General features: G+C 37.1%; 4 protein-coding genes across 4 annotated transcripts in view; all 4 read right to left on the minus strand.

Annotated features, from left to right (window-relative positions):
* Positions 1–3,934: 3,934 nt before the first annotated feature.
* Positions 3,935–6,962, minus strand: LOC128722868 (N-acetylglucosamine-6-sulfatase-like). The gene is made up of 7 exons (XM_053816551.1): positions 6,801–6,962; positions 6,680–6,739; positions 6,265–6,603; positions 6,031–6,196; positions 5,744–5,944; positions 5,244–5,671; positions 3,935–5,164 (listed from the first exon to the last, which is right to left on the minus strand). The coding sequence occupies exons 1-7, from the start codon at positions 6,960–6,962 to the stop codon at positions 5,015–5,017; spliced, it is 1,506 nt and encodes a 501-aa protein (XP_053672526.1). The 3' UTR covers positions 3,935–5,014.
* Positions 6,963–7,009: 47 nt separating this feature from the next.
* Positions 7,010–7,315, minus strand: LOC128722869 (uncharacterized). The gene is made up of 2 exons (XM_053816552.1): positions 7,170–7,315; positions 7,010–7,103 (listed from the first exon to the last, which is right to left on the minus strand). Exons 1-2 carry the CDS (start codon positions 7,232–7,234, stop codon positions 7,010–7,012), a joined length of 159 nt encoding a protein of 52 aa, XP_053672527.1. The 5' UTR covers positions 7,235–7,315.
* Positions 7,316–7,745: 430 nt separating this feature from the next.
* On the minus strand, positions 7,746–8,485 carry LOC128724319 (iron-sulfur cluster co-chaperone protein HscB). Its single transcript, XM_053818048.1, has 2 exons — positions 8,312–8,485; positions 7,746–8,249 (listed from the first exon to the last, which is right to left on the minus strand). Exons 1-2 carry the CDS (start codon positions 8,483–8,485, stop codon positions 7,746–7,748), a joined length of 678 nt encoding a protein of 225 aa, XP_053674023.1.
* Positions 8,486–12,521: 4,036 nt separating this feature from the next.
* Positions 12,522–14,113, minus strand: part of LOC128725565 (potassium channel subfamily K member 10-like) — a 2,254-nt gene continuing 662 nt past the window's right edge. The window contains exons 4-5 of the mRNA XM_053819319.1: positions 13,628–13,757; positions 12,522–13,258 (exon numbers count right to left, since the gene is read on the minus strand). Coding sequence (XP_053675294.1) covers positions 12,522–13,258; positions 13,628–13,757 — 867 coding nt within the window. The remainder of the gene's footprint in view (positions 13,259–13,627; positions 13,758–14,113) is intronic.

Below are 14,113 nucleotides of genomic sequence, written 5' to 3' on the forward strand. Positions count from 1 at the left end.
AGCATACATGCTTCTTTTAACTTTTTGGAGCAGAAAGCAAAGCTTCAGTTACCCGGAAGAAAATACGGGCTGCTATATCACTCACTACCCCTATTATGAAACAATATGTAAGTCTATTAATGGCTATACAAAACTCAAATGATGATCAATTTGTCTGAACATGTTTTATAAATTTTTTTGAAAGGGTCTCTCATATATTTCCTTTTACGGTAATTGAAAAGCGTTCAGAATACGAATGGCATCTGATTTGACCTAAACATTACGTAAGCGTTGCTTAAAATTCCCTATACAATATTTGATCAAGTATAAGTTTGCTAGGTATAAGATATACCATATTTTTAGCATAAAATATTCACTTGGGAGTACAAATGTCGTCGAAATCAACTCCAATTTTATTACCGAATACAAAGAGTTTCAAAATTTCAGTTCTACAAGCGAGGATCAACTGGTTGTCCCTCGCCATCCAAAAAAAAAACACAGAAAAATTATTGAAAAATACATATGGCTTTCAATTCGGCTGAAACATGGTACAAATGCTTCTTACCATTCATAGATCGACGAACATTCATTTGCGCCGATGGGAAACGAAAGGGGAATTCTAAAGATCCTCTTGTCTGTATTACCAAAAAAAAAAATCGGTCATAGAAATAAAGTTTGATGCGGATGAATTTAGGTAAGGATGATTCTTCTTACACAACATTTTGAGTAGTGGAATTTCTGTTCCCTAGGTAAGGAGAAAACAAGAACTCTCATGCAAGGTCTTTCTATCAGAGTATTAGAAAATATGGTCAGCCTACCAATCATGTCTGAATTAAATGAAATTAGGCATAAAAGTCATAAAAAAGTTTATACTTACTGCATAATAAAACGTTGCAGCTCTCCCGCTGGGAAGCAAATTAGTGAGAGAGCATACAATACCTATTCGGAATATTTAAAAAAAATGCCCAAATTAACAAATGTCGTCTAATTTTACTAAAACTTTTCATGTACGGCTTAACACAGTTCATGCAAGAAGTAGCAAAGTATCAGATACTCCAAAAGTTAGATCAGGTTCGAAGATTGGAGCCTAAATTACCTCCAAACTAGGTTAGCTCCACGTTCGCTTACTTTCGTGCAGCGAATTTGAGTCGCCAGGTTTCGGTGGGGTGTCATATCTTTCTAATGGCACCGAAGGACTCAGCCAGCAAAATACTTTTAGACTGTCCACATGGAAGGTGGAGGCGTGAACAAGCGTAACCATTGGTAAAGTGCGGAATAAAAAGCACGGTAGCGAAGAGTGAAGCAGCGAACAATAGTGCGTGACTTGTATGCAGTCGTGAACGATATTGAAGGTCGTGATCATCAATATAAATATTGGACCGATCGCAAGCTTGTACATCTTCCTGTACCTCGGTTAGCTTCGCTCATTCTGGTTTGGTTTAGATATGAGATATCAGTTTAAGAAACACGAACGAACTAATTCAGTTAATTATAATCGCATGCAGTACTTCCGGGATGAACCCATGAGGAGGTACCTTTACAATCCCTTGTCCAAAAATGGAAGAATACTAACTTAAAATTATAAATGATGTTCGTTTTTCTAAAATTCACGACATATGTCTATTTTTGTTTTGTGAAAGAAGGTAAGGCGACAGTTACTCCGAGACACTCTCATAGCTTCGGTGCCGAAATAGTGATAAAATCTTTCAAAATAGTGTTTGACATAAAATCTAAAATGCTCAAACATTTTTTTAATTCTCTGCGAAGCAATATGCGATTGAGCAGAAGTTTGACACACACGATTTTTATCACTCAATGCAAAGAGAAATAAAACAAAGATTTCGCTTATATCCATTTGTAATCGAAAAGGTCAGATTTTTACACGGAACATACCAGCAACGATCTGCAATCACACACCACCATTGTTCTTCGTACTTCCCATCGTCCTCACCAATTGCTTCTTGTCGGGACTTCCACCGAGCTTTTGTCGGACGAAGTTGTTTTCGTGCCGGTCATTGAACCAAGGACCTGGCTATTTGTTATATGTGTGTCTCCGAATTCCACTGATAAGCAGATGCTCGATGCTTGAAGAATATTTCCCGGCAATCGCGACCGGAATAATTTGCGTTTTATCTCGTTTAAAGTGAGGCTGACGCGATCACTTCGAGATATTGCTGTGATTGTCGTAGGAATAAGGCTTTCATCGACATAAACGAACTGTCCTTGTTAAAGCAAATCAATTATTGTACAAACAGTTTAGGAGGATTTTTAGGTCTAGTTTTAACACATGATAATTAGTGAAACCTGGTACGATATCGTAAAGTCTGACCAAGTTGGAAATTTTTTACCTGGTGACCACTATCGCCCATCCATTGACAATTCGTTTAACGACGTTGAAGGCTACGAGAACACCTTACAATTTAAAGACAACCCGACTTAAGCTGGATTTCAATCGGGCTGACTATGCGAGATTTACCGAAACTTTTTAGACCATTGACTGAGGCTTATTGTATTCAGAGGAAATCTTTTTAAATGACACAGTTACAATTTTTAATATAATTATGTACACAACTCTGAAAAGTATAGTTCCGCGTAAAACGAATGTACAATGTCCACCTTTGTCGAATAATCTGTTAAAATTTATGGAAAGGCGGATGGGTTCGACATTACGGTATTTCAGGCGACACAATAGCAAAGAGAACAGGATTGTTTATCATATGACGAGGTGCTTGATGTTCGTCTCATCAGCATGGATCAGAATGTTGTCAGGAGTGAGCTGATTAAGTTAAAATTGAGCTACAACCCCGTACCAGATTTGGTTCCATCAGCTGTTTTGAACAATTGCACCTCTTCTCTTTCGTTTTCTCTCGCAAGATTATTTCAGATCTCCAATTTATCTTGAAAAGTTTGCGAAATATGGAAGACATTCTCGCGATGGGACGAACTACAGACGTATTACCTCAATGTGCTAATCCTATCGAGTGCCAAAGCACCATACATAACCACTGTACAGCATGGATTCATGCCTAGGCGCTCAACCTCCACAAATTCAGTACAATTTGTATCGGATTTGCTTGAGCAGCTTGGATAAAGGGCATCAACTAGAATATGTTTACACTGATCTATAAGCAGCTTTCGATAGTCTAACCCATGCGATACTGATAACAAACATCGGAAAACTTGGAATTTTCCGAAAAATCCTTGCCTGCCTCCATCCATCTTTGTCTGATGGCATTTAAATGTAAAATTTGGACAAGAATTAACAAATCCGGTTAGCTGTATGTCCGGTTTATCTCAGGGGAGCAGTTTGGGGCCACTCCTTTTCCTGTTATATGTTAATAATGTGTCTTTAGTATTTGCGATGTATTTCTTTTAAAGTATGTCGACGATATTACACTGCACTCTTGTACTAATGACCGTTTAAAACTACAAAGAGCTCTGTTGACCTGTTCTGCAATTGGTTCAAATGTAATACGCTTAGTGTCTGTGTCGATAAATGTGGTGTTGTTCATTCGTTCTCGACAACCCGCCATGTTCAACTCCACTATTGATGGACAAACGCTACAACGGATCAACGTTATACGTGATATTGATGCTTCTCTTGACGACAGGCTAACCTTTAATCCCTGGCTAAAATGACCAGGGAGTTTAACGATCCTTCTTCTTCTTCTTCTATCCAATTCTTAACGATCCAATTTGTGTAAAAACCTTGTACTGAGTGCTGGTTATACCAATCCTGGAATATGGTAATCTTGTCCGTATGGGGAACCATGAAACGATAGGGTCTAACGAATATAGCGTAAATTCTCCTGTTTTAACTGCTATGATAAGAAAATGTTGCAGCCTATGCACGTCCTTTGACTTGGTTGAAAATACCTCCTTCTTTAGAAATAAGCTCCTTCTTTAGAAATAATTTGTTATTTGAATTTCTTTACCAAATGCAGTCACAGTTTCTTTTATTTGTAAACATTAATCATAACCCTGTTAAACCATCATAAGTGGCTAGAAGATATCTATATTGAAAAAAATAAAAATATTTCTCAGTTTATTATTCAAATGTGAGAGATCTGGTTTCGAAAACCACTGAGATCCTCTTGAGGTCTACATGTGTGGATTGTGTCATTATTGATTAGACAGAAACATTTCAGTACTGATCGGTACTGATCGGAAACAGAAAAAAATCCCTGGGTGGAGGAGTCCTTTTTACTGTGTCTTCGAAGTTTGACTCCATACGCAGCTTTACTTTCTCACTTCTCACGAATAACTTAACTTCTCGAATAAGAGAGGATTCGTCCCTCGTTCCGTTTATCCTGAAGAGTGACTTCAATCAACCTTAATCTACGCTGGTCTACTACAGTTGTGGAGCTGTGTCCCAGTTTCGTGCACTAAAGATACCTCTCAGGGCGAATACAACTCTCCATCGTTTAAATAGCCACCTCACTGATGAAAATCGTCCTGGATGTTTTCGGTTTTTATGAAAGGGGACAAAAATTTGTATACTAATTAACGCGGCATCTCTATGCTTTGTTCTTGCAGCAAACTTCTCCAACTACTGGTAGCGAGATACTTTATGCATGGATTCAAGCTCACAGTCAGTATTGATCAACATGGATTCATGCCAAACCACTCGACCGAAACTAACTTAATAAGCTTTTTGGGGTACTCCTTCGCCTATTTGGACAAAAGCATGCAGATTGACATGGCATTACACTGACTTTCATTCGGGTTTTCAACTTCGGTCAACAACGCTCTACCCCTAGCAAAGCAGACTGAATACTGAGTAAATATAGCCCTTTTTACGGTTGCTTAAAAGCTTTCTAACTGGATCTACATGGATGTACAATAGATTACCCCAGCTGCTCAATAGATTTGTCCAAATGTGAATTGTAATGTAATTGTAATGTTAATTTCACTAGCCCTCACCAATGCAATATATATTATTTTTAAGCATTAATTTATTTTGGTAGATTTATGAATAATATCAAATTTGAGATTGTAGTTCGATTTGCAGAATGATGGTCAGCTGTAGGGCATCTCAATAAATGGTATGGCACGTAGATCCGATACAAGCGGTAAGATTTTGTAGTGCTAGACTGTATTTTGCTCTGACAGAGGGCAACATTTCATATCCAATGTTATCCATTTCATAAAGATCGTTAGAAATATCGTACGCTTCGACGAAATTCTGCAAAAAAATTACAAAAAACGTAAAAAGTAATTATTTACATGCAACAAGCATAATAAGCTATTTCCAATTCGCTAACCTGATTATCCTGAAATTCACAATATACAAAGTTTAAATCCGGCCCGAGGTGTCGAACGCAGTTATATGTATTATTCCAAGCGTCTTGACAGTGGCAAGCCGCATCAGTCGTACACAGCTGAAGTCGATCTTCCGCTTGCCAGGGACATTGCGAGTTATATGTTTCCAAGTTTCCTTCACCCCAGTATTCAATTAAAATTTGACGCTCGAGTATGCCCTTTGGTTCTTTCCACAGCGGTAAAGGTTGGCCGTCCAGCAGGGAAGGGATCTCTAAATCCGCAAGTTGAAGAATAGTAGGTACTATGTCTATGAGTGCTACTGGCGATTCTAACACTGTTTTTGGATGAATTTTTGGTCCTCTTACTAGTAGAGGAACACGTATGTCCGTTTCATACGGTTGTCGTTTATCATATGCCTGAGAAAATTGTCCTTTAGATAACAGATAAAGTAAGCGCTAAATGATACATTTAAACCAACGTCCAACTTCAACCTAAAATATACCTAAGTGAAAGCCGTTGTCAGATGTGAAGAAAATGTATGTATTATCCAGTAATTGTCTTTCTTGCAACACGGTAACAACACTGTCGAGCAGCTCATCAACTGCCATTAACGTTTGCCATCGCTTGCGTTGGATTGAATCTAATTTTTCAAGAAACTCCGGGGGCAAAGTAGATGGCTGCATCGTTAGAAGCCAATGTTTTTCTAAGAAGAATCAAAACAATGTGAGTAAATAATGTGCGGGAATAGAGTCTACATCATTAGAAAAGGACGATTGTTACGCAATGGGCTAGATGAAATATTGAAATTTGGCGTTCGCATTGCTTTAACATTTGGAAATAGCTTATCATGTCTTTTTGCTGGAGTAAATGGTGCGTGAGGAGCAGGTGGAGAAATCATAGCATAAAATGGACGTTCATTGTTCATTCTGCTCAAAAATTCAATGGATTTGTGGTGCTGAAACGAATAGATGTAATGTTAGAGCAAAATGCATATTTTATTTCTATACACTAGAATAATCTTACCAAATAATCGGTGAAATATTGATTGGAATAACTGGCCGTTTTTCCATTTTCATTGACCGTGAAGTTGTAATATCGGGAATTCCCATGTAATCCAAACCATTGGGACCATCCTGGAGGTATAGTGTCTGAAAAATACTCGTTTAAATACTTCCCTGCAAAGAATGTCTCGTACCCAGCGTTTAACAACATAGCTGGCAGGGCCGATGGCTCAATAGTCTGTTGCCAAAATTGACCGTAGCATCCCCCGGAAATCGAATTATTTTGTGTTTTATGATTGTGGGCATATTTTCCTGTAAGTAATGAGCTTCGAGATGGACAACAAACTGGCGATGTTGTGAACTGTAAAAGCACGTATGCTCAATTGAAAAAAGTTCCGCAATAGAGTTAATTCCCCTGGTGGTATCAAATAACATACCGCATTGGCAAATGTAGCCCCTTCATTAGCGAGATGTTGTAGAGTTTTTGTCATTGGCATCTACAAAGTTGGAAGAGTGTTGCTAAATATACACCTTACTTGATTGTTTAACCATACGAACCAGCCCATTCAACATGATATCTTGATCATCTGTGAGAATAAGTACGAAATTGTAACTTGGATTCTTAGAATAATTTTGGGCCGAGGAGTAACAATTGGCACAGCTCGCCAGCAAGAAAAATACACTGATGACAACCACGAAATACGGCTTTGTTTGCCACATATTTATTTCTATTATTTTGCGCTACACTACATGTGAATAAACTTTGATCAATGTGGCACTGATGGCATCAGCTCCAGGCCAACGAGTTCCTGAGCGAATCTCACGCCGACGACGAATAGTGATGCACTTTTCACAAGCGCCCTAAAATCAATGTTAGCGAATCAGTACAAAACTGTCAAGTTTTCAGCTTCTACATGCAGTACATACCATTTATATTCGTCGTTATAAATGTTTTTAAAAAATCCAAAAAAGCCGGACGATTTCTGAACCATGGTGGATTCACAAAAGGATACTAAACGGGAATAGTTTATATGGTAAAATCACACGAAAATATTATTTTATCAGCGCATGCTTTGCGGCTTAAAAGAAAAGAGAGACAGCAAATTTTGACAATCTTGCCTTTTCTTTTTCTGCGCGTCAGATCTTGTCATGATTTTACTGCGTTTTTGAATCTACGTCTAAGACTCTACGAGTGAGGTTGGCTTTGTATTATGAATTTAATTTGTGATTCGAAAACTGTACCAAAAGTCAGTAATGGTTGTACTTTACGAATATACTGTTTCTCTTAATAGCTCTGTTTTCTTTCGTTTTGCCGATGCTGAGCATCAATCGTGCTTCAACAATTCATTTAACAAATTATGAATAAAAGTGCTAGTACATGCAGTAAGGAATTGTAGTTTTACCTAAAAGTAGTGTATTTTACACAATATTTAATAATCAACAATCCATTTGTTTTCTATAATTTTTTTGGTTGGTATAGAGTAATCACATAAGATTAAATTTTTATGTTTTAAGTTGTAGTTGCAAAAGTTTTTCTTTTATGGTACACTCGATATTCACTAAATATTTCAAACGTATGATTGTTTCTTTAGCACTCTCCATGTCATAATCAGCAAATGACTGCTCCAGTTTGATATTTAAGTCCGCAATATTTGCTGAAACGCTGGAGGCCAATTTTTGTAATTCATTCGCAGTTTTAGAATCTTCCACTGATTCATTGAAATCCATCATTTCGAAGAGGAAATCTTGATCAATGGAAGAATTATCTTCTGAAATAGTAATTCCATTCAGCTCTAGTAAATATTTTCCCCGATCTATTGATTTGGAGAGTGTCGTGTAGGCTTTATTGATCAGAGAGCTCCATTCCAACGCCAATACTTTTTCCTCTTCAGATTTTTGGCTGAATTTATCCGGATGGATTAGTGTTTGTATTTGACGGTAGTTTTGAGTTAATTTTGCAGAATCTATTTTAAAATCCTTGTCTAAATTCAACATTTTGAAGTAATTCTGAAATTAAATAAAAACTTTCAATTTTAAAACATTTTGTCTACAGCAAATGATTAACTTACTTCATTCTCAAAAATATTACGTAGTACTCCACAGGATGCGCAAAAAAATGAATTTTGGCCATTCAAAATGCCACATTTCCAACATTTTTGATGATTGATAGCAGAAAATAATTTATACTGTGGCTTAAATATTTGCGTCAAATATTGCGAGCCTCGCTTCATAGGTATCCTCATAATTGCCTCGATGTTTGCTAAAAAATAAATCAAAATGTTACTCCCAAACGTGCTTAACGCGCCACAAAAATACAGAACTAATAAACTCTACCATGAGATATATAGTGCCAATTTAATCATAATAACCTAAATAAAAATAATAACTATTGATTGTAATACTGTTCATCTTGCCATTTCAATTTTTTGAGAAAATGTGCACAGGCCTTGTAATAGAATCTCAAGTTTTGTGATTGATGCAATAATAAGTTCTTTTGATCAGTTTCATTAGAACAATGTTTTTCCACGATTTTGACAGACTATTTGAGCATGCCAGAAATTCGAGACTTTAAACAAGTTCAGACGCTTAATTTCTTATTAAACACTGAAGTATTAAACAGCAATAGTTAATCAGCTGCTTTTCGTTTTTCAACACTTGCAGCCAGAGATCAACATTGCAGACATGCCGCAAGGAATGAAAATATGAGTGATGAGAGAAGTATGTTGAATAAAATTTTACATCGTACTAATGTGTTTGAGCAATGTGAATCCTATCGGTCATGATTTTTTGAACCACTAATATCCGATGTTATTCGCGGGCTAAAAAATATTTACATTTTTACTAGAAGATCAACCAATAGCACTTACTCATTTCAAAACAAACACAGTTTCTGATAACAAATGTCAACGTTGACAGGTTGAATATTCAAATAATACAGTATGTCTCTGCCTGTCTGCCAATGAAAGTTTTTTTTATTTTAATATTTGAATAAAAAACTCATTTGTTTTGGCGAAAAATTGCTTCAGTAAAGATCCATTGCGTAGTAAAACCACGAATAAAAGTCAACCAAAGCAGCTGTGAGTTGAATGGCAATTAATTACAACAAGATACACTTAATGATTTCTCATAAATTACTGACACAAAAAAATAAAACCAAACAATAAAAGAGAATCAAACAAAATAGGGTTTTTTTTGACAGTAAAATTGTCAAATGATCAGGTGATGAAATCTCTAATTTGGCGGTGACTCTTGTCAGTCCAACATGCGTATTCAAATTTAAGTCATTTGAATTTGAATTCATTATTAGTCAAATTGAATGCATTCTCCAAAATGTAAACTTGAATTATTGTGAGCGATAAATTATTGTGTAAATATAAAGATTTCATCAAACTAATGAATTACTTACATACTTCTTTGCACTCATTCACTGTTGAATTTTCCAAATTGGCGAACTGGTAATGTATTGAAAAACTCATGCTAAAGAATATGATGTCAATAAGTTCCAATCTTAATCGCCGTTTTAATAAAAAGGAGTTTTCTATTTAGTTTTTCAGAGTTATAATATTAGTTTTTCAACCTTTAGATTATAGATTGGAAGAACATGCCACACAATATTGCAAATGTTCATAGTACAATTTTCAAATTCTAAATACGGCCAGGCCGTTCTTAAATAAATAACAATAACAATAACAATTTTTAAATTACTTTATGTAAAGTGTTTCTCCGTTGAAGCGTTTAACATAATGTTAATTATTTGTAGCCTTAAATTGCGTTGGTTTGTACCTAGGATAAGTTTGCAGCTTGCCCGGAATAAGGCTCTCTGCGGCTGTTGGGAGAAAATGCCTTTCAGCTCACAAATAATTATTCAAATCTAAATACGTCCAGGCCGTTCTTAAATAAATTGCAATAACAATTAGTTTGCAGCTTATTTGCAGATGTTGGATTGTTGGATATATGAAAGGCACTTTTTTGCAGCTTCATTTGCATTTTCATTTGCAGCTAATCTAAAAGTATACTATTACAGATGTGTATATGGCAGATATCAAATGAGTTATTGGCACCTTTCCTCATAAAGACAAGCATGTTGTTGTTATGCCAATAATACGTTTATCGCATTCTTTACTTTCAATCATTTTGCTGGTGAATTCGAGCACACTTTTCAATAGGTCTCTAGGTGCAGTATTTTCCCATAAAGGTGTCGAAATTAGCACAGACTTGCCAAGACGATGTCATAGCTTAAGTAAAAAACTGTCTTCGTTTGCATCTAAAATCATTTTTAACTAGCGCTGAATTTAAGGTTGCCTTTAAGAATCCACCACGTTCACTGTCACGGTTCATATATTGTTTTGTTTCTGCTTGCATGTTCTTCGAGAACTAGCACTGTATTGCACTACCTTCTTTGGCCCGCTTTGACCATTGTCTGTACAGTTAACATAAATTCCGTCCAAACGTTCTTTTCTTCAGGGTTGTTGATCATGACTTGTACTACGGACAAAAGAGAAGAGTGTTGACTGTATACTATGGAAAGCAGTATAAATTGTAGCGTATTTATATAACTTACAAAACAGTACATAAATAATAAGATTTTTAGTTGCATGTTAATTCAAATTTTTCATATCAGTTGTACATGTAACGAAATAGAAATTGAAGTTTTATTTACTAAAGCTGTCGGATCTTTAACGGATAACAATTGTCTAAATTAATCAGCTTATTGAACAATAAAATTTGTCCCAATCTAATATTAAATTCATTCTATACATTGATGTCACTCGAAATGAAATCCAAAACATTGAAAATTCTTATCAATACTATAAACTTTCCGAAGCTCGAGTTGAGAGTTACCAAAGATTAATCTATTTTACAATTCAGTTCATTTCGCAGATCATACTATTTTTATTTCATAAGACGGTAGGGACGATTTAGTGTGAGTCATTTTCATGACAATGGCGCTCGATCGCGAGTAGTTCTTGCTTTTCCAGCTGGTGTACGCCAAGCAGTTGCCGCGTCCGATAAGTGAGTATGCAAGTATGCTGATGGAAGCTGATACTTACCTAGTTACTCAATTAAGGAAGCAACAATTGTTCTAGAAGTTCGCTATTTCTATTTACTTTTAAAAGAAGGGAGAATTTGTAAATAGTAAGCTATACTGGAATTTGAATATGATTCAAATTGTTCTTTCTGCACTATTCTCGTCAGGATATGAACCTATTCAAACTTGCATAAAAACACATCTAATTTTAAAACATTTAGTGTTTACGAAAAATAAAACTTTATTTAAAATCGATTGCAATCGCTGTTGCTCATATAATTTTGATTTTTTTTTCTCATAGTTTCGCAACATCGCAACAAAACGATATTTCGTTACTCGATACTGTCAAAAGTATTTTTCCTTCTGTTGGTACTGCACGTTTCAATGTTCGTTTACTCGTTTCGCGAATATCGTGGATATTGTGATTCGTTTCGGGATGTTGTTTTTTATTCTCACTCACTTATTAGCTACCTACTTCGTTTAGTAATGTGTGTTGGCACAGTTTCACCCAATAAATTCAATAAAACTTTCTTATTCGCTAGGTCTAGTTCTCTTAAAGTATTGCATGATCTTGTGAAACGGCTGATTTGTTTGTTGGGTAAATGGGTTATACATTATGACTGGCAGGAAACATGAGGAGGAGGGGTTTCACTAAACTTCCTGAATAGAAACAAACCGAACTGAATCTACAATGTTCACATTATACATATGTACCACGTGGCTTAGTAGAAGCCGTTGCAAACGCTGTGTGTTTTCTACCAGGGACATCTTTCGCCAGCCACACGTTCCTACAAGCCTAGCCTGCAATGTGACAACATGAATGTGTTCCAGCTGCATCAGACCTTGATCACATCATTTGAATACTTGTGTGGTGGAGGCGTTTCACCGTTGCCGGAGCCGTCACGTCACATAAACACGTCACTGGCCTGAGTCGGCTTTCTGGGTGTACTAGGCACGCCATGCAGAAATTTCGATTCGTCCTCGAACGTGACCATCTTCTCTCGCGGCTTTGGAGTAGCTATCATGTTCGAGCTGGCGGCATGCTGCGATGCTATGTTTCGTTTCACGGGCGGCAATGCAAGATCGCCAACGCCGGACAAATTGAACTCGCTAACGCTTCGAGGTACGAAATATTCCATATGATTCTCCATAATGCCAGTCGATCGGCGCGCTGGTGTGTTGCGGTGAAACGCACTCGACCGTCGCGGAAGTGAATTGTACTCGTTGGGGATGAGATCGTTCAGTCGCTGTCAGGATTTTATTGGTGTCATGGTCACTGAAACGAGGGCAACATCCTCTGTGGATGAGGGCAGCGATTCAGGTATGGTGAATTTCTTGAGCCAGATTATAAGCTCCGTTTGGATGAGGCTAAAGCACATCGCAACCACGGCCATGCCGATGATAATGTACGCTGATGCGGCGTACTGTGCAACGGTGCCCTTTGGCATCAGGTCTCCGAAACCGATGGTGCCGAGGGACGTAAAGCAGAAGTACAGACTCTCAAGAACACCCCACGGTTGCAATTTGTGAAACAGAACAGCTCCAAGCGTAATGTAACAGATCAATATCATAATGCAGATCGATATTGGTACAACCGATTGAGCGTGTTGCTTACTATTGCCGGATATATTGCTACGCAAGCCATGTGCGTTGAGGGCGTACGCGCAAGGATCATGAATCGTTGTGCCACCGTGGTTCCAGGTTTGATGGTAACTTTGCTGCTGCCGTTTCTGCAACTCTGCCATCGTTGCCTTGCTGCTCATAGGAACGCTGACGCTGCCTATGCTTGAGCTACTGCTGTTGCTGTTATTCGTACTTCCCGGAGAGGAACGAGTCGGGCGTATTCGTCGAAATAAACAGCGCATGCCGCTCGATAAGCCCTCGCCAATGGCGGAGAGATACAGAAGTATGATTGGTATTCCAAAGAGAGCATAAATCAATGCTGCAACTCTGCCCCATTGTGTGCGTGGTGAAATGCCGCTGAAACCTAAAACAGCATGAAAGGAGGTCGTGAAAAAAAACTCAATAATATTTGTCCGATAAAATTGCTTTTCCCCAATTTGGGAAAACTTTTCAATTGACTCTTTTTCTCTCTTGTTGCTCAAGAGAGCAAGGTGCAAAATGTTCTAGCATAATGTTTGCTTGTAAAGCGGCTCAAGAATGGAAGATTGAATTTATGAAAATGCTTGACTTTGAATGTGTAAAATAATGCACTGAAATATATCATGGTTCAGGAAGCACTTAAGAAACATTTTAAATAAAAATTTAAAGTGCAATGAAATAAACTACTTATTTGCACATTCTCTGCTCATTTTTAATTCAAAATCGACTATTTGTCGATAGATTACTATCTTACCTATCGTTGTGATCAATGTCAAGGAATAAAGAAAAGCAGACGCAAACGTCCATTTGTAGGGCCGAGAATTTTGTTGTACATTGGTTACTTGTTGATTACGGGATGTTCGAACTGCTCTAAGTATCGTGTCCTGGAAGAGAGAAAAAGAATGTGTATGAGAAAAGAAAAAAGGGGTGGTGGGTAGAGAGGAAAGGGAATGCTGCGGAGATTAAAACAAATACTTAAGTCGTCCCTAAAATATGTAAATGTCGTAAATAGTATGAAGTTGTATTCGAACATGACCGTTCAATTAGTTTCTGAACATTCGAGCTAGACCATGGAAATAGTATTAACAATGTAATATGAAAAAGAATGGAGAAAGAATGCGAATATTAAACTTAGTGATGAAGTTGAAGTAAGATGCAAAGTAATCGCTAAGGATGTGGTGGTTTATCCTTAAAAAACGCTTAGTGCAACCTTACGGTCGAGATGTTGAAATCATTGCCC

This window comes from Anopheles nili, chromosome 3, assembly GCF_943737925.1.
Source record: "Anopheles nili chromosome 3, idAnoNiliSN_F5_01, whole genome shotgun sequence".
NCBI classification, from domain to species: Eukaryota; Metazoa; Arthropoda; class Insecta; order Diptera; family Culicidae; genus Anopheles; species Anopheles nili.

Coding starts and splice junctions, on each gene's coding strand:
- LOC128722868 (XM_053816551.1), bottom strand. CDS start 6,962: ATGTGGCAAACAAAGCCGTATTTCGTGGTTGTCATCAGTGTATTTTTC. Junction 5,945..6,030: donor AAATTTCAATATTTCATCTA/GCCCATTGCGTA, acceptor GATTCTTCTTAG/AAAAACATTGGCTTCTAACG. Junction 5,672..5,743: donor TGACAACGGCTTTCACTTAG/GTATATTTTAGG, acceptor TGTTATCTAAAG/GACAATTTTCTCAGGCATAT.
- LOC128724319 (XM_053818048.1), bottom strand. CDS start 8,485: ATGAGGATACCTATGAAGCGAGGCTCGCAATATTTGACGCAAATATTT. Junction 8,250..8,311: donor GTAATATTTTTGAGAATGAA/GTAAGTTAATCA, acceptor ATTTAATTTCAG/AATTACTTCAAAATGTTGAA.
- LOC128722869 (XM_053816552.1), bottom strand. CDS start 7,234: ATGGTTCAGAAATCGTCCGGCTTTTTTGGATTTTTTAAAAACATTTAT. Junction 7,104..7,169: donor TATAACGACGAATATAAATG/GTATGTACTGCA, acceptor CATTGATTTTAG/GGCGCTTGTGAAAAGTGCAT.